The 20,593-nt window shown below is 32.8% G+C and overlaps 1 protein-coding gene across 2 annotated transcripts in view; it reads right to left on the reverse strand.

Annotated features, from left to right (window-relative positions):
• sprt (PDZ domain-containing protein sprite) overlaps window positions 1-20,593 on the reverse strand; it is a 56,116-nt gene that overhangs the window by 14,589 nt on the left and 20,934 nt on the right. For both annotated transcript variants that reach the window (XM_085205066.1, XM_085205067.1), the window contains exons 2-7: window positions 16,517-16,611; window positions 13,998-14,088; window positions 9,155-9,202; window positions 3,400-3,518; window positions 2,370-2,585; window positions 1,807-1,962 (exon numbers count right to left, since the gene is read on the reverse strand). In XM_085205066.1, the coding sequence (XP_085061192.1) occupies window positions 1,807-1,962; window positions 2,370-2,585; window positions 3,400-3,518; window positions 9,155-9,202; window positions 13,998-14,088; window positions 16,517-16,584 (698 nt within the window). In that variant the 5' untranslated portion in view covers window positions 16,585-16,611. The remainder of the gene's footprint in view (window positions 1-1,806; window positions 1,963-2,369; window positions 2,586-3,399; window positions 3,519-9,154; window positions 9,203-13,997; window positions 14,089-16,516; window positions 16,612-20,593) is intronic.

The following is a 20,593-nucleotide window of genomic DNA, read 5'->3' on the forward strand; positions in this document are numbered from 1 at the left end:
AAAAAATTTCAAAGCTAGAAATTGTCATAAATAAGGGCTTATTAAGATGTTTAAAAATTATTATTATTTTTAAATCATTAAAAGTAACTTAAGTATACTGAATCTAGGGTGTTAAACAAAAAACTGATGTATCATATGTAATATAAAAATAGTGACGTAAACAAGGAATTTATTCTGTGATTTGAGAAGTTCTTTAGCTTCGTCAAACAGTTCGTTAGATACTTTTGTAATCCCTATTTCTTGCTTCCTAAGCGTCTTCAGAAAGTTGTCCAATAGGAAGAATTGCATAGTACTGTATAATTTGAGCTCCATGTATAAGAATTTTATGCACCGAATGAGGCATGTAATACTTGTTACATTTGTTAACATACAATTGCGCTGTATTAAGTGTATATTGTTCGAATTTTTCGACATTTACGGCAAGTCCTGATGACATAGTGTGAAGAATTATATAAAAACATTTTTTGAATGTTGTTCATTATAGTTTGTACGTCTGATGACGACAAATTGAAGTTCTCCTTTAAAAAGTTTTCTATTTCAGAAGTATTTCTCCCTTCAATTATAAAAGTGCATAAGTTACGTCTACTGCAAACGAATTCACTCATGTTGCACAAAATATATGTATATCTTTTAATAAGTTAACAGTATTAGAAACAATGCCGAAAAGTCCGGTTACTCTAATGAAAGCAACTAGTTATAATTGGTCTTTTTATACTTGTCCAGAAAAGTGTTTTGTGCAAAACCACATTTTGTATTCACATAATATTGTTTATTCACATAAAAAATGATAATTTTGTCATGTTCGTAGTTGGAATGACCACAAAAAATGTTATATTTTAAAACAAATGTGCTCTTTCAAAAATAGACATATTATTATTTTCCATGTAAAAATAAACATTCTGATAGATTTTTTCTACTTATAGAACAAAAAAGAACTAAATAGGACGTCAATTATTTAAAATAAAAGCAGTATTCATGAAATATCAAAAATTGACAATTTGCTACATTTTGGTTTTTTTGCTCTAAATCAAAATGGCGCAAATATGCGCAAAATTTTATTCTTTCCCCTGATTCTTGAATAGTTCTTGTATACATAAATATAGTTTTCTCGGCAGCGGCAGCCAGCGGCAATAATGAAAACTCCAATTGAAAATATGAAAATGTTAAAATATAACACTTCTAAAAATTTTAAAATATCTTTTTAAATATAGGTGTTTGTTATACACTAATTATATTTTCCTAAAGAAAAAACAATGAGCTTTATAAAAATGTATAACATAAATATAGTTACAATAGAAATTTATTAAGAAACTAACGCTTAAATATCGCTATATGCAGTATGGAAAATAGGGAAATATCGAAGTGTATTGTTTGAAGGTCATTTTGGATACTTTAAACTGCTATCAAAAATAAAAATCTTGTTGTATTGATAAGATAGTCTATTCTAGTATATAGAACAATCGACAGAACTTTGAAATTATGACTTTTGTTTCGACCATTTTTGGCACGCTTTTATAGAAAGCGTCCCATAGTGCGCAGGGGCGACAGGTTGTGGATACGATTCCCACTCGAAAAAATCATATATTTAATATTTTTATTTTTTCGCTCTTCCGTTGTCGAGTTCTGCCATTCAATAGACAATGCTTCGAGAATTAGTCGGAAAGTATGGAATGGAGTATCTTAATACTAAGTTCCCAGGTTCCCTGTGCCTACCGAAATAAATCACCCAAGTACAGCAGATATTGCCTTTCTCGATAAATAATTAATAAAGCCAAAATATATTATATGCTTAAAAATAAGACTTACCTATACAAAGTAACTCGTTGCGCACGCGCAGCCGCCTCTGCCTGCTCCATAAGTAAGGTAAGGGCGCGCGCTTGTTCACTTAATGTTAGCAGTTCCAACTCCTCGCGCCCTATAGCGTATTGTAGCTCTGCTTGTTCTATCCGGGTATCTATATTTCTGGGAAAGTCATATTTTGTTGTCATTAGTCTGTTTTTCTGTAAGAGTTCCTTTACATTCCTCAAGGAACCTATATGCCAAATTTCAGCGTTTTGTATCAATCTGTTAGTGATTCAGTAGTGGTGGAGTGTAATCTCTTGGGATTTAATTATCGCAAAGGACATTTTTAAAATTACTAATAAAATTTTGGACCCCAATGTACGCTACATTAATAGGATGTTTTTTTTAAAAATAAGAAAAAAATGCCTTTAACAATTATTTTAAAGATATCGTGGCACTTAAACCAATAAAAACCAATAAAAGATGTTTAAATGTCAATTCATGCGGCTGATTAAAAATACTTCTGTGTTCTTTTGTTTCTTCATTTTTTTGTTTTATCAGTAAAATATTACAATTTTCATACTTACTCAGTAACATGTGTTTTCTCCAAACGTCGTTTCAATTCAATGATATTAGACCGTCTCGTGTCCAACTCCGATCTGACGGACGCTGCTCTTTCCTCCAAAGCGTTGCGTTCGTCGTGAGACAGCGGTGTTCTGTCTTCGCGAGGAGTGGAACACGGGGACGACACCTGGGCAGCCAGGCGAGCCGCGCTCAGGGACGCGCTCAGCTGCTTTTTGAGACTGCGAAGTAATATTCAAGGATTAATAATGCATAATTAAATGCTTGAATTTTTTTCAGTTACACGACGCTAATAGTTCCTATTGTGACGACAAAAATGTTCAGATATTTTATGATGCATCGCCAATCAATATAAAATGTCTCAAAAATTAAGTGGGGAACGAAATGTCTTAACACTAGGTTCCCCCTACCCTGCTGTATGTGGGATACGTCGTGAAACTAAAATAAACATAAAAATGATTTTTTTTCAAAGTAAATATTTTAATTATTGACTTCGGAGGAATCGATTCCATAACAGTTATTACGTAAACACGTTAAACACAATAAAATTTCGCCACTATGACTAATTACAGCTAAAATAATATAATATTATGATTAACATAGAGAAGATCCAAGAGGTCATGACCCCCATAACTCAACATTTCATGCGCCGTTTGTTCGGTGTTTATCGAAACGAGTTTCGCCAACGTTTAAGTATCATTTCGCAAATTATGCCAATTAGGTTATTTTAAAACGATGCGTGGGGTATATTTATTAATATGGGAACTTTAGGAAGAATTAAGGATAAATTGTGGTTTTGATTTTATTCCGAGGAATGTTTGGGTATATCTTAATGCAAATTAAGATAATGAACAATGTTTTTCTTTTAGTAAGACAAAGCTCGGTATTGAGTTAAGGCAGAGAGAACCGAGTGTTAAGACATATCCTTCTCCACTTTCCGCAAAATTTTCTATACTAGGTTCCCAAGGTTCCTCTACCTACCCTGCTATGTAAAGGATACAGCAAGAGGCTAAGAAACTAAAAAAGAATAAATACTTCTGTATCAAAGTATCCTTATCAGACAAAGCTGCTCGCAGTGTGTCCAATTCTCTGTTAGAGTCGCGCGCGCCGCTGCGGCGCCGAGAGCCCGCCAGCGACACCTCGATACTCGCCATCTGGATAAACAACATAATAATATGTAGATTACGTCTAGTTTAATACATATTTTGCCTTGCATCAGTTACTTTAGCGTTTGAAAATTTAAAAAAAACAAGCACTTTACATTTAAATAAAAGCAAAGGGTGGTTGACTGTAAGTAGGAATTAGGAACATGGTAGCATCACGCTTAAAGACTTACTAATGTTATAAACAAATGAAACATTACAAGGCTATGTTGATAAACGACTAGTTTATCACTATTTACTTAATATTTCCATTTTCTCGCTCAGGTAACGAGGCAACGCGCCCGCCACCCAACACCCAATCCAGAATTCTTCGGAAAGTGGGGAACGGATGTCTCTTAATGGGAACTGAGTGGCTTAGCACTAAGTTCCCAGGGTTTCTCTGCCTATACTGCTACGTGCTGGATACAGTGTGAATATGACAAAAAAAAAAAAGTAATTAATAATACCTAACAGGCAAGGCCTACAAGGCAGTGCTCGCCCACGCACATTTTTTTTTATTTTGACTACAGAGATATATATGCTTTCTGTTTTGTAATTTCTCAAATGCCAATATTTATACAACAGACCACTGTTCATATAAAATAGCACTTTGAAAATTCCAAGTAAATTTCACCATATATCTTATATCCACGTAATTACACTCACAAGAAAATATGTAATATATGCAACCGTACGTTATGTTTAAGGCGTATCTCGATAAATGATTCTATACATCACGAGTGTATTGATGCGTAACTACTAGTAACTATCGATCATATTTTTTCATATTTAATATAATTTCTCTTAATTCATTAGGTTATTTATAATTTCTGGCGTTTTCAATCATTATATGAAGACGTGGCCTATGTGAGACCAGTGGTGGCGCAGAGGCACAAGCTCGACAAGTTGTAGGTTCTATTCCCACTTAAGAAAATGAAGTATTTAATATCTTCATTTCTTGCTTTTCATTTCGCCATTCACCATGCAATGTCTCCTAAATTTGGTGGAAAGCGGAGTGTCTTAACACTAGGCTCCCTCTGCCTATCCTGCTACACGCGAGATGCCTGAAGCCCAAAAAAAAATCCTATGTTTATGAGTAACACAAAGCAACTAAACAGAAATTACTATTGATGAAAACATACAATATAACAAATAAATACACTAACCGAACTACATATTATTACCCAGTAAGTATAGTACGGTCGATGAGTCATGGCCTGAAGTAAGGCTCTCCAAACTTTAGCGAACCGTACACTCGGAGGGAGAATAATTAAAAGTAAGAAAAATTTTAAAATCAAATCTACGCAGCCATTCACAGCTAACTTCGGGGCGGCCACAACTCGTCAACCGTACTGTAAATAAGTACAGTAATTTCACTATTACTCGCGCCACGCGTTGCTAGACCGCTTGACGTGACAAATGGCGTGCGCGCGCGCAGGACTAGTGGCAAATTGACGTATAAATCATGACAATCAACTACCATCTACCTAATGACACCTGTTCTAGACCTATAAGTCTTGCTATGTTACATTTAACGATCTGCGTGTATGTATATTAAATTTGTCATTTGATTATTATAAAATGTATTTTTTGCTGGCTTTACGCTCTATTTAGCGTGAAGCTGAGTAGGCAGAGGGAACTCAGTGTCAAGACACTCTCTTTTACTTGTACTTTTTGCGTGATGAGTAATGAGTGACAGAATTCAATATCGCTTTATATTTCCCGGTCTGGTAAGCATCATACCCTCGATTAAGGGTCGGACCTATAACTCAATAATATCGGTAATGGGTAACCTTATGCCACTGCACTAAGGTACATAAAAATAATATTTAAACTTGTATTTTATAATAAGTAACAGGAATATAACAGGTTATAACATCCAGGAATAGAATTCTAATCTTGTGTCATAATTTAACGGAGCTTGAAATTAAAAATTTAATTTAGAGAACGTCTCCAATAAATCATATACTTGTTACATTAATGAATCTCCATAAAATGAACGTTCCGCATTCTATTTTATTAAATTTATATAGTTTTTTTACAGTTATTATATTAGAATATTAATTAAATAATTATAAAATTAATTAAATTGTATATTGTAAACTTGGAATAAAGTGCAAAACATGTTATTGATGTTTACTCTTGTTGATGTTATAGTTTTGAGTTCCACTACTCAAAAATTGAAGTAAAGTTAATAATATAACAAGGATATAGGAGGGTTAATCTTTTCGATGTAACCCACTGTGTGTACCTGTGTCATACACAACTTAGATATCACATGCATATAAAGCTGCAGACAAAAGCTAGTCATAAATATAATATTTACGTAAAATGTAATTGCAAATGTTTCTATTTGCAATATTACTTAATTAGGATATTATATGGCATGTCGGTGAAGGAAGTCATTACTGTTTCCTGCGCGTTCTACTCGGCCGCGCTTAGCCTTGGGGTTAGCAGCTTTGACTTATAACGTTAGTGACGCACTTTTAAAAGCCTTATATTTTCTAAACAAAAAGTACATAGTCCAAGAATCGTTATTGCTGACGAGTAGGATTCATTTTTTACGCTGGACTCCGAGGAAACGACAGAAAAGGCACATTTTCATGTAAATACCTGATAGCGTTGGATAAATTAAGTAGGTACTCGTATTTACCTTCTTTAGAATATGTATGGTAAGTTATTTTTTTTTGTATTCGACATTAGGTTTTTTATTTTATAGTAACGTAACTAATAAAAAAGTTACGACCATTAACAAATTAGAAATACATAAGAAGACAAACACACAAATAGGTATTCATTTCTTACATTGTATTGTAAAGTTTACAAACCAGCTCCAAGTCTGAATACATGGCTCACATTCACATTCTTCACTTTGGACGTATCGCGGAAACGACAGCGGCAAGTGATATTTATGCAGATTTCTGATTGCCTTGGTACCTCTTCAGATAGCATCTACAAGCACACTGGGCTAGGCTTCGCGAGATTATCAAGATGGCCGTTTCTATTTATTCCTTTGATATATGAATAATGTGGACCCTTTATTAAAATACTTTATAGATACTTTCTTAAATTGAATGTTAATTCAAGATAATAATTTGAATGAATGTAGTCGTGTTGGCGCAGCGTGGAATTATAAAAGTGACGGTTCAGTTGTTATGGTTCAACTCCCGAGAATGAAATGTTTAATATTTATTTAGTTAGGAGGTAAAGTACGGCGTTGAATTCCACCACTCAACACGCAACGCCACGAGAATTCGGCGGAAAGTGGAAAACGAACGTGTCTTAATGGCAATGGAGTGTATTAACACTAGGTGTCGAATACAGCGTGAAGATAACAAAATAAAATTAAATAAAGTATTTTATGGTCGACTAGTTTACCATTTTGGTTATACCTATACAACTGATTAGCATTTTTTAAACTTAACAGCTTAATGTCATGTTTGCTTATATTTTACGAGGTGTTAACTCGTTAATGGCTCTGTAAACGTGAGAGCCATCACTGATTCGAGGAAAGAAAAATGATTTTAAAAAATAATTTATAAAGGATGTGCCTAACACACCTGAGTTGACAAATATCTTGACAATTATCACATATAAAATTATGAATATTCTCTACTATGTTATTACTAGCGTGATGCGGTACTGTTTGTATATTTAAGAAAATGATTAAGAATGTTGTGAATAGTTTTGTCATTTGAGTATGTTGCCTCCGCTTCCTACTGAAATACAATACGAGTATACCTACATAAATAAACAATAGAGAAGGGAGTGACTTATTACTGGATTATCTATGCCTATCCTGATTATTTTAAACAGAATTACATCATGAGATATCTGTGTTTTAAATTACATTTAATGAATAAGTCTGATAAACGGCAAATTACATCGTGTTAAGCGAAGCCACGAGATACTGGCGTATCGCGAGCATCTCGGCATCACTATGTATTCATAGCAACATTCCCATACATTGTTCTTTACCAAGTTTATTTGTTTTCACACGAATTACTCGGGAAATGTTTGTATTTTATCTGTTTCATTAATTTATGCTCACTTTACGTTATATGCGAAGGAAGAGATCTCTAAATTTCATCTAGATTGAGTGTGACTATTTCTAATTTAACGTAATAAAGTAGACATAAATCAAAAATACAGAAGTAACAACATTAAAGGTCGTTCGTTAAATACTTAGTCGTAAAAAAAATTGCTAGAGCGATTGGATTGGATGCATTCGATGAGGGGATGGTCCTAATTATAATATTTTTAAATAAGCTTTAAATAATATTATTCTTATTATTTATCATAAAATGATGTATTTTTAGCTATTGATCTACTCAGATAATAATGCTTTCACGAGTCTCGAGTGGCATCGATATTTTATTTAGTAATAAATTACGTATCTATGATTGAAAATGGCATCTCAAGATCGATCTAAGACTTGAAAGCGGTTTATAAACACGGACCCTAATTTATAAATGTTTACAAACATCTCGCGGTATGGCAGTTAACGATGCGATCATGTACAGTCTTGTGATTTTATCTGTGCGCTAATTGCGCCGCCATTTTGTGCGCATCAATTAACGCGGGAACTACTGGAATTAGGAGTAATAGCTTTTGTAATTATTATATATTATATAATATGGATTATTATCCAGGCCAGGATCCGAGGCCAGTCGTGGCGCAGGGATATAAAGAGTAACTGTATACACCGACTGGTTGTGGGTTCGATCCCCACTCGAGGAAGTGAAATATTTATTTAAAATTTATTTTCCCATTTCTTCGCTTTGGTGTCGAGGCAAAGCGCACCGTTGAGTTCCGATACTCAACACGCAATGCCTCCAGAATTCGGCAGAAAGTGGGGAACGGAGTGTCTTAGCATTAGGTACCCTCTGCCTACCCTGCTGTAAGTGGGATACAGCGTGAAGCTGATTTATATAACAATAATTGTTTATTTAAATATAGTAATAGATTATATTTCCAGTAAACGTAATAATATAAATTTATTTCGTGTCGAATATTTAGATTTATATTTACTTTTTTAAGATTAAGGTGAATTATTATGTTCCATAGAAAAAATGCTTGTGAAACAAAACTATGGCTAAACTTAATCAATACTTAAAAATTGTATAAAGTAAGTACGGTAGCTAATGTCTAAAGATAGTATCAAATAAAAATTATAAAATATATATATAATTTTTAAACAATAACAAAAAACAAATGTCTTCTGTCTATTTATATAGAGTTCGACGTTTTTCATAAACGAGTATAATTTGTTAAGTACCTTAGAGGACAAATTATGTTGTAATAGTGGATAGCTGTAAACTGTATATTTACAATATCTATGGCCTCCAGTTACGTCGTAGGTTATTATTTGCTTATTAAGAAAGAGGTAAAGCTAAATATCATTTCATAACTAAGATTGCGAAAGGTTTCCTAAAATGATAGAGATATATAGAGTTTCAGTTTACAGATATACTTATATTTGTTAATTTATCTATATCTATAAATAATTTTAACAAATTTTGTAGTGAAAAGAGAAGAAAAATAGAGAAAGATGTAGTGTAGTGATAGTGAAGGCAACAAATTTAAAAATCCGTTATATCTTTTAGATTTATTCATTACATTTTTTATGATATGATATGACATCTCACCTTCGCCTCCAGACTCTCTAGATTGACCACACCCGGCTCCAGGGTTTGCTGTAACAATACAAAAAAACTGTTTACTATATATATACTATTATATAATTTATAGCTGGTGTTATATAATATAGTAGCAGTGGGGCAGAGATGTCTGACTTTAAATATTATAGTCGATTTCCACTCGGGAGAATTAATTATGAGAAAAAGGAAAGAAAAATGCAAATTTGGAGAACAAAGTGTTGAGTCGCTAGATTCTCTCTCCCAATTCTATAACTATAAGTAATTTGACATTTTTTATATTTAAAAAGTTGATCTCTCATATAAAGACAACAGCCATGTACGATAGAGACACGCGAGAATGCTAACATTTTATGGTACAAGGCTCCAGCAATTAATGTTTAATTATTCAGTCAGTTTTTTTTCTGAGTCACAGTTAGCTCTGACGGGTTGCTTTGCCAGTCTTCTGAGTAAACGGAGCATCGCGGCTTATTAGGGGTTATCAGGCCGTGGCCTTTCTTTCGTCTACAGGCAATAAGCTAGGAATAGGTTCTTAGAAGTCGTGTATTTGTACTTACAGCATTTGAAGATAGGGTCGTTTAGCTTGTTAATTGCAGTTAATGTGTGATGGTTGTAGGTTAGATTTTCATTCGTGGGATATTTAAAAAAAATGTATTAACTTACCAGTTTAAAACATAAGGTTATATAACACGAAGTAAATAATGGTCGTGCACGCCTAAAAGTCATAAAATAAAAATCAACAACTATTATATAAACGTATACGTTTATTAGAAGTCAACTTGTTAAAATTCCATAAAAACAATTCAGACGTAATAAAATTTTTATATGAAATTTTATTATAGTTATAATTTGAAATGTGTGAAAAAAATAATTTAATAAAGAAATCATATATATCCAGTAATTTCTTAATTAAACTCGCCAATTACCGAAATGGTAAACGAAGAGTTGTGAGTTCGATTCCCACTCGAATTAAAGAATTATTTTCATCCACTCGCTCGGATAACAAGTCAAAGCGTCCCGTTGAGTTCCGATACTCAACACGCAATGTCAGAAAATTGGGTGGAAAGAGGGAAATGTCTTAGCAGTTAGCACTATGTTCCTCCTGCAAACCCTTCTATGTATGTTTGGGATATACCGTGAACCTATAATAACAAATCATAATGAATCTATAACAATTAATATATTCATTAGTTTCAAAACTAAAGTCATCAATTATATGAACAAATATGTAGTACACGTATCTGAAGACACACTAGACGGTCATGCAAAAACGACACAAAGAAGCTCCTTCGAATGCTCTAAGAAAGAATCTCGGCCACTTAAGAAGCCAAATTCGTGTCAAAAGCTACGTTCCTGTAGAAAAATCGCATATCCTAGCATTTGTGTCTAGGAGCTTATTCATTACGAGCATCAAAGAAAGTCAAGATAGTTTCAAGGTTTGAGAGTACTTTGGAAATTTTTACTGCCTTTCTAACATTTATAGATCATAATTTAAATTTGGGCGCTATAAATATGATATAAGCTTCTGTTCCAGTTGGGTCATGAGAAAGACAATACATTTCATTTTATTTCGAATATCATTCAAGGAATGAAAATTAAACATGACATTTTCTTTTCCCTTATCTGTTTAAGAGATTAAGTTCGGTAATTTCGGCATAGATAAAAAATATAATATTTTTTAGTATAATATCGTTGAGACTGAAAAAAAACCAACAGCGAATGGAGTTTTACAGGTTTTGTATTCATGAATAAAAAAATATATTGACATGCTGTTATATAGTAGAAATTTAAAATAATCTTGTAAATCAACAGCTTTTTAAAGATTAACCGATTTTTAATTATTAATATAACATCATTTTTTAACAAATCCAATGATTGACAGTAATCAACATCATTACTGTCAATAAAAAAAAGTAAAATTTTTCACACGCAGAAATAGACTACTAATGCAATAGATAGCGGGCAATTTCCTTCTACTATTGTGCGCGAAGCACGCGAGGTATATAAAAAAGTCAGGATAATGAACTGTCCAAAGACATTAGTTGGAAGAGTGTCAGTGCGTTGACTCTGCTTAATGAATTTTATAACAACTGTCATTAATATGTGCGTTTGACGTGCGCGCGGCGAGCTGCACGTGCGCAAGCCTTGTTTCACGACTACGACTACATTGGATCATGTTGTGATAGCAGTAATAGATTAATTATAAGATAATGCTATAGATCCGAAAATACATATTACAAATTTAAAATTTTATATTTTAATAGTTTCTTTAGGATTATTCAGGTTATCTGTTCCTCGGAATAGTAATAGTGTAATATAGAATAGTCTTAGGAACTTTTTCTCTACTATGCTCATTTTAGAATTGTAATATGAACAGATATATACAACTATGAATTTTGCTCTAAGTGTCATTCGAACTTGCAGGTATCGTGCTAGACAGGCCGTTTGCGCCACAAGCGTTACATAATAAGTTAATAATTTTCTATTTCCTTTTATATATTTTTTGCTTCGAGCTTCTTATCTACTGAAGTAGATAAGAAGCTCGATTTAATTAGAATATAATATCCAAATGTAAACACCTACTTTTTGTTGATTCTCTTTTAAGCATTCAATATACATAAATTACAATAAATTTCGTGTATTTTTTACCCATTATGTAACTTTCTACCTAAAAAACGTACGTACACTTTAATTAAGAAACATTCCTGACGTATCTATTCTAAAAGATAGAGTATATAATGAGTATTTAAATAAGAAAATCTAATACTTAATTATTAGAGCGCATTAGAAAAGATGTTTACGAGTGATGATTCCGAGAACGGCTAAGACATGGGATGTACTCGTACGATCAAGTAATTGCATTTTATACATTCTTGTTGGGAGACGCTTGGAAGATCTCTTCTATGGTTGGTACTAAACCAGCGACATTTTATAGGTTAAATAAAAAGCAGCATCTAGTAAAATAGTAGTTCTATTTTATTCTACGCCAGTATTTGAACTGACATTCTTCAAGTAAAAGCTTTTAGCAATATTTTCGAGACATGTTGAACTTGCCACTCTATCTTCGTTTAACCTTGTTCATACTAACTTAGTTGTCCAAGGTTATCTGCGACTATCGTCCAAAGTTTAGAAGATACTTGAAGATAAAAGAAGACCGATACTGCAGTAGCGGCACTTTTATAAACAACGTGGTCTTGTAACTTATTGCTAACTAACTCTTGACGTTTGACTGCCGGCTGTTATAGACGGCAGTACAAAATGTATGTAGAGTCTAAAGATAATGAGTGGGCGAGCGCTTCCTTTCAGAGCTCTTACAATTACAATTTATATGTAGTACAGAAATCAGCTTTCGCCGAATTTTTCGAGACATTGCGTGTTGACTGGCGGAACTTAACGCCGGGCTTTTGCCCTGGTCCCACAGCAAAAAACAAAAATATTAATAAATAAAGGTCAAATATTTATATAACCAAGTAAAAGAATTTTATTCTAAAACAACTAACTTCAGGGCGGCCAGAACTTATTGACCACCGGACGACAATACATTTCAATAATACTTATTTCCCACTTAAACGTAAAGATAAAACAATTACTATACAGCTGTCTAAATATCTTCCTTTTCACGCATCGTGGGTGTCCTCCTCCTCAGAGATTTACTCATTTTAGTAAAAGCCAAGTCATTAAAACATTATTAATAGCCCATTGTTTTAATTTCAATTGAGTTTTTAAATAGGTTTTTGTTCATCAACAGGTTTTATATTACAAAGAGGATCGTGTGTCGGTAGCGCGTGGTAAGTACAATGAAAATAAGTTGGTTCGAGTGACATATTTTTTTTATTTTATTATAGTGATTTCATAGTTTACGCCTATGAAGTATAGACGTAAGTAAACTAAGTATTCTTTAATTTATCCATTCATTTATTCTTAGTGATGATCATGTTAACCGATTAAAAAACTTGTTACCGGTGATTTGAAACAATTTTAATATAAAACCGATTTTTCTTCGATTTTATTCCCATTCGAGAAAATCAAAAGTAAATGAAATATTTTTTTCATATTTTTTTTATTCATATTTTCATTTCCTCCCTGTGGTAACGAGACAAAACGCGACATTAGTTCGGTCACTCAACACGCAATGCCTCCAGAATTCGGCGGAAAGTGGAGAATGAATATCCCTTGATGGGAACAGAGTATTCTAACATTAGGTTTCCATGTTCATACTCGACTCTTAGACCACGTCGGCGTAGCCATAGCTAAAAGATAGTTAAGTATAAAAGTAAAAAGTATAAATTTTAATAGCTAGTATTACTCTTTTTATCCAGTTTATTCTCCACAAGCCCTGTAATAAACGTGGATGATATTGTAGAGCAATGTATATATATTTTATGAGTTGCCTTTTACAATTTTCTATTCATTTTATATGGAGCCTACAGTGTCGGCTTTTCCAAAATCTTGCTTATCCAATAAAATAAGATAATGGAGGCTTATAAAATAAATAAATCATAAGTGCTAGATGTTTTCATTTTATACTGTTGAAATTATTTATTGATATACTCGTAAATAATCGTTTGGTTCTGTTTTTTTGATGGCACTTCGAGTGTGTTAGTAGAGCTTGAGTAATGCAATAAATAGAAAAAAAAAACTATATACATATAAAAAAATAACAAATAATTAAAAATCTATTAATTTTAGTAAAAGGGTTTTAGAGAATATAAAATGTTGTGGTTCTATAAAATCTTTTCATACCTCGATTTAAATCTAAACGTTTTGAAGCCTTAAGAGGCACTAATGCTTAATTTTTATAAGAAAGTTTAGCTTTTATGTTGTGATGACTTACAAGTGAGGCAGAACGCTGTTGCTTGTTGAGGTCATGCTGACTCCGAGAGCGGTCCTCGCCCGCGTCCGAGTACTGCCCAGACTTGCGAGAACTGGAAAAATAGAGATATTATATACAATGAAACATGTACAATCTATATATATAAAAGGACTTGTCCTGACTGACTGAGGTAAGACGCACGCACAGCCGTAACCGCTAATGGTAGAAACGTGAAATTTGGACAGATGTTTACTTTTGTAATCTGGACATCCATTAAGAAGGGATTTTGAAAAATTTTAACCCTAAAGGGGTGAAATAGGGGTTGAAAGTTTGTATGGAAAAAAAATTAAATCGGCACCGATTTTTATAAAATTTGAAATTTAGACTCTTAAAAATATTTAATTGAACATGTTTTTCATGGTTTTCTAGAATTCACCCCCTAAGGGTGCAAATAAGGGGTTGAAAGTTTGTTTGGAAAAATCATTAAAACGCCACCGATTTTTATAAAATTTGAAATTTAGACTCTTAAAAATATTTCATTGAACACATGTTTCATGGTTTATTAGAATTCACCCCTAAATACGTAAGCGAAGCTGCGCGCGTCCGCTAGTGTTTAATATTTTAATGTATTTAAATAAAAATAAAAACATATATCTAATTTGTAAAATACTCGTAAGAATAAATGTACACAGTAAAATACTTGATATATTTTAATTGGATATGATTAACAATGATTGTTTTTCTGCTTTATGTTCTTCCACATTTTAGCAAGGTCGACATAGGAATCTAAGTTAGTCTAATCTATTGTTAGAAGTTGTTATTGTTAAGAAGCTAGAGATATTTTATTACGTTCTATGACCTATCAGTCTATAGAAACGCGAAAGATCTACGAAAAAAAACCAACCTAATTAATATATTATGTAATTCCAAACTGATAATATTAGTAATAAATATCATACATACAGTTCAACTAAAAGTTTACAATATTATATTTCAATTTTCTTGAAAAAACGCGACAGCCCGTGACTCGGCCTTGTCCACCCGGCACCCTTGTTACCTTGATATACTGCCTTAGTTTCGCTTTTAGATTTCATTAATAGTCGCAAGAATTAGGAATATTTGAGACCGTCGTGGCGCAGCGGCACAAGAGTGTGTGAACGCGACGGTTGTAGGTTCGATACCCACTCAGAGCAATGAATATTCATTAATATTTTTATTTCTTCGCTCTGCGACGTACCAGCTAAATAATTTTTATTCTTAATTGTCGTTTCTTTGATAGTTTAGGGGTTTAATTCAAACTACTAACACTAAATTATCTTAGAGTTCTGGATTTATATTCTGCATAAAGGCTCTACCGTATGTGTATGCTTCGTCATCAGCTACCGACAAAAGAAGATTTTTAAATAATACTCTAATAACCTTCTTAAACATACATAAATGCAGAGGCCTATTGTGGCGCAGAGGCACAAATATGCACCTGTAAACGCAACTGGTTGTGGATTCGATTTCCACTCGAGGAAATGAAATATTTAATATTTTTATTTCTTCACCCTGATAATGACGGAAAGCGCGGTGTTGGGTTCCGCTGTTCCTACGCAATGCCTCCAGAATTCGGCAGAAAGTGGGGAACGGAATTCAACAACTAGTTTCCCAGGTTAACTCTGCCTACATTGCTATAATCGAGATATAGTGTGAAACTAAAAAATATATATGTGTTATTTTTATTCAAAATAAATTATAAAATAGGAAAAATATTAGATACATTAAATTATACGAATTCACTCCACAGCATAAGTTTGAAGCCCACGCTCTGCTGTTATCCGAGTAATATCAGCATTAACATTCCAATGGAGCCACCCAGCGCGAGCTACTTTTATATTACAACCGACTTAAGGATTAAATACTTAACTGATAAATTATGTGTACTCAGAAACGTCATTAACTATTTAAGTGACATTAAGCCGACAAATACAAGTATTTCTATTGTTTTAATGTAAGTTAAGCGCTAATTGACGTTTATGAGCGTGGTTTTTTTTTTAAATAAATATATGATATTGTTTTTTATATTCATATAAATAAACATTCATCCGAATAGGATTTTAACCCACTACTGTCGCCAGTTGTATTTACATGTTAAAGCATTTTTATATATTACTAATTTCCAGGCAACCCCATGTGATTCAGGGAAAAGTTGAGGATAGCAGGCCACGCGGTAGATCCGCCATGCGATGGACAGACCAAGTGAAGGCTGCCCTCAATGACCCTCTCTACGAGTGCACCAGTCAGACAGTCAACCGCGTAGAACGGCATCGGACTGTGTGGAGCACCACCAACCTTTAAAAAAGACGACCACGACCGCTCTGTCAAGAGCAAAATGACAAAGAAGAAGAATGTACTTTAAAACAAAAATAACTAGTTTTACTAGAAAATGGGAATAATTCCCTCCCGCAAATATCGAACTAACAACCTGCACGTTTATCCTCTACGATATATTAATATTATAAAATATTTTAATTATAATTTATAACGTATTTTCTCACCTAGTAAGTTTGCGGTGGGCACGCCGTCCACCGCTTATCATGGAAAGGGTGCTCATTACCGCCGACATGGCGTTATGTGCGCGCGCTCATTCGACCTGTAAACAAGAAATCAAGTTGTAAATTATATATTTTTAGACATTTAAAGTAGTATGTGAAAAGTGAAATATAAGTTTATATTAAAATTTTAATTTAACCTAAACTTTATAAAGAATTGAAAACTTTTTCTAATCTTAAAAAAACTAAATATTAAGTGCAAATTAGATTTTTCCCAAGTATCGATAAAGCCTCCAGCTATAGTATTAGAGTTAAAATTTTAATTAAATAAAAAATTCCGACGTTGACGGCGTTGTCTTGACAGTATAGAACCTAGGTGCTCTAGGCCCTGCTATGAGAAAACAAGCGATAAGCAGCTTCTACTTTACTACATATATTTTATATGGTTAGTTATATCCACAAAATATTTAGAGAAGGTAAGATGATACACATTACATTGATCTAAATAAAAACTAAGTAATTGTATCAACCGCGTTGAAGCTTGAAGGTTGTTGTCGTAAATCGACATTTGATACCTACTTAACAAAGAATGTCATAAGATTTGACATTCATTATTTCGTAAAAACAAATAAAATAAAAGTACAAAATTGCATAGTGTTTGTAAAGAATGAAATATTAGACATGCTGCAATACGAAATTCTACTCGTCTGCTACCACCAGACGAGTTCCCAGGTAATCACAATATAGGCCTTTTCAAGGGGCCAATCGACAAATGTCTTAAAGTCCGTGACCATCTAGTTCGGTTCGTAGAGGTCGGCGGGAAGCGGATGGGTCCAAAGAGCTGAGGATTGAGTGTGGTGGCGAGAATTGGGAAAGGCCTATGTTCAGCAGTGGACAAAAGATGGCTGCTGATGATGATGATGATCTAGTTCCTTTCCCTGGACTTAATTTATATAAAAAAAACTGCGTACGTACTTGCAGTATAAAATACGTATATAAATAAAACATGATTTTCCATAGACAAAAGTTTTTGTCATAGCTCAAATTGGCGTCAATTATATTGTTCCCAAGAAACAACAATTAACATGCCGATTGCAAGTAGTCATCGCTCGTGTTGTAAAACATACATAGCAAATTCGATGCGATATTTATCCCGTAGATTACGTGTCTGTGAACAATACTGTACCTACATACGTACATACATATGTATATTACAAAATATAGTAATTAAGTTTACTCTCTTATTTTTTTTGTTATATTCAATATTCGTTCATTGCTGACCGCAGTGAACGAATATTGGTAAAACGTAATTTTCTTATTTCTTAAACTCTACGTGGTTTAGTTTGATTTTTCAGATGTTTTAGATGTTGTACATATATGTCCCTGATACAAACAGACAAGCAAGTAAAAAAAGAAGAAACTTATATATTCTATTAGTATTTTTTATTGTATTCCTAGATAATCTTTGAAACATAATTAATAGCTACTTGTATATCAAAAACTGACTAATTGTAACTTCTTAACTGTAATTAACTCTGAAATATTTACTGGGGTTCAATCACGCAATTGTAGAATTACAAATAATTGAACAGATCTCAGATTTGCTTTTATAACAGTAGTTTCTTAAGCACCAAAGAGAACTAGGCACTTAAAAATCTCAATCTATGCATTACTAAGAGCATACCAGAGCCAGACGTTGACTGACACTGTAATTACTACAAATACAATGTTCCAGGCCCAGCTGTACTGAGGTAGTGCTCGTGGCCCTGCAAATTGCAAGATGCCTCGCGAGTAACGGAGCACCGACCATTATGTAATACGGTGCGAGAAATTGTTGGGAACTCACTGTTCTTTTCTTAATTTGTTTCTTGTTGTGTTATTTATGAGGAATGTTTTTAATTTTAGTTTTTATTACGGTTTAAATAACAAATATTATATGATAGATACGATTATTCTCCTATTCTATTTTAGATTTAAGAATTGTAAAAAATTATTATGTAGATATTATTTTAATTCTTACTTCAATTTTAATTTTTAAGCTTATTTCCTCTAAATGAGGTAACTTTACTCTGTGTGGTATAGTCAAAAAAGAAAAATAACAACTAATATAGAATTAAATTATTACCATTTCAATCAAATTATTGATTATACAAACATACATTTACAACAAAAAAAACAGGTATGAAACAGTAAATAGAAAAAAAAAAACCTTAGTAGATTTTATTTCAATCGATACTCTATGCCCAAAGTAGTTTTGCAAGTGCCTTGGGAATCAAATAAAGTTAAAAAAACGCAGTTATTTCTGTATGCAGGATGTAAATAGAATAAGCATACGTTTACATATAAAGTAGCCTGCAGTTAATTACTCCTTAGATAAAACTTATCAAAAGTAATGCGCAAGCTCTGTCCCATTTGCTAAGTTCATCTGATAAGAAATACCAGCTTAGATCTGGCTTTAAAGTGTTTAGTATATCTTTTTAAAAACTTGTTTTAATTTTTGTTGATTTGATCACGTGGTGGTTTTAATGTTATGGTAATTTGTCTTCTTCTTGTTCTTATCCTCTTTGTATGGTATTTTTTTTATTTTATTCGCAATGGTTAGTTCAGTAACCACGAGGGTACCACACCAACGGCCCTAAGTATTTATATTGTTGTATGCCATTTATATAATACTAGCGGCCCGCTCGCGGTTTCACTCGCGTGAACTATGTTATTATTAATTTCTGTCTCCATGACTACGTCTTAGTGACGTTATGCAAAATTTGAGACTCCTAGCATTTGTAGTAACGAAGTTTCATACAAACTTTCGACCCCAAAAACAACCCCTTAGAAGTCAAATATTGCAAATTCTCGTCTTAGCGAGCACCTACGTCCTATAAGTAACTCCTATGCAAAATTTGAGGTTCCTAGCACTTGTAGTTTCTGAGATTTTGTGATGAGTGAGTGACCTTTCGATTTTATATATATTAGATATAGATTTTTGATTTAACCTCGATCTGGTTCCGACCTCGTAGAAAGTGCAATAAAGAAGAAACAAAGAAGAAAATTAAAAGATCCTCGTAGATTAAAGACGTTTTACAAGAAAAAAACAAATTCTAGACTAATTTTAAAATTCCCATATTAAATTTTACCATGCAATATAAGGTTTAACTAATAAGTCAGCCAACCCCCACCTTCCGATAATATAATACGCCTGAGATGCTGCGCGATGAACCAGACAGCATACAATGGAAACGCATTAAAATGATGTGGGGTTTAGCTTGGAAGAATCTGGAACTGTAACAGGTATTTGTAATTGATTGACGAAAGTAACTGCAGCTTTTATCTTTGCGTGTTTATTTTTTATATAGCGTGTAGATTATTTTTGTAGCTTCACGCTTTTTCCCGTATGGCAGGGTAGCAGGCTAGTGTTAAGACAATCTGTTCTTCTTTTCCCCCCAGATCTGAGTAAAAGCCGAACGTAATTAGTTCTAATTAGTTAATCTTTTATTTTTTGTTTTTGGTGCCATATTATTATAAAGGCGGATATCATGAGAAGAATATAGAGAGAAGATAATATTTTAATAAGTTGAAAATACATAGAAAATATTATGATTTTAAATATATTTCTTGTTTATTTTTATGTAGTATTATTAATGTTAAAGATCAGTAAAAAGATGTGGGATAAAAGTTTGTTAAATTCGTAAAATCAACATGAAAGATGTCACATTAGATGATATACGAGTACGTTCGTTACATATGGTCAGGTCGACGCTAGTGATAGTTGATGTTTTATTTATGTAAGGATGAGTTATTGCTGAAACACTCCCGTGTCTAGTACAGTCTGATGTCTTGTTAGCCTATATTCTTCATTATTAAAGTTTACGTATAAATTGTTTGAAATAAATAAGCATTACTAGATTAGTAAATAAACTAGTACTAATTTAATTTTGTAAAATCTGCCAAGTTTAAAATTTTAAAGTTTCAATTTAATTAAATATTGATATACGCGACAAGCTTTTATGATTATATAAATTATGTATAATGAGGTAATAGTTGAAATTTAAAAGAAAATTTTTATTTTCTCCTTTTTAGAGCGTTTAA

This window comes from Heliconius melpomene, chromosome 20, assembly GCF_056956725.1.
Source record: "Heliconius melpomene rosina isolate 202511_hmr_F chromosome 20, ASM5695672v1, whole genome shotgun sequence".
Taxonomy (NCBI): Eukaryota; Metazoa; Arthropoda; class Insecta; order Lepidoptera; family Nymphalidae; genus Heliconius; species Heliconius melpomene.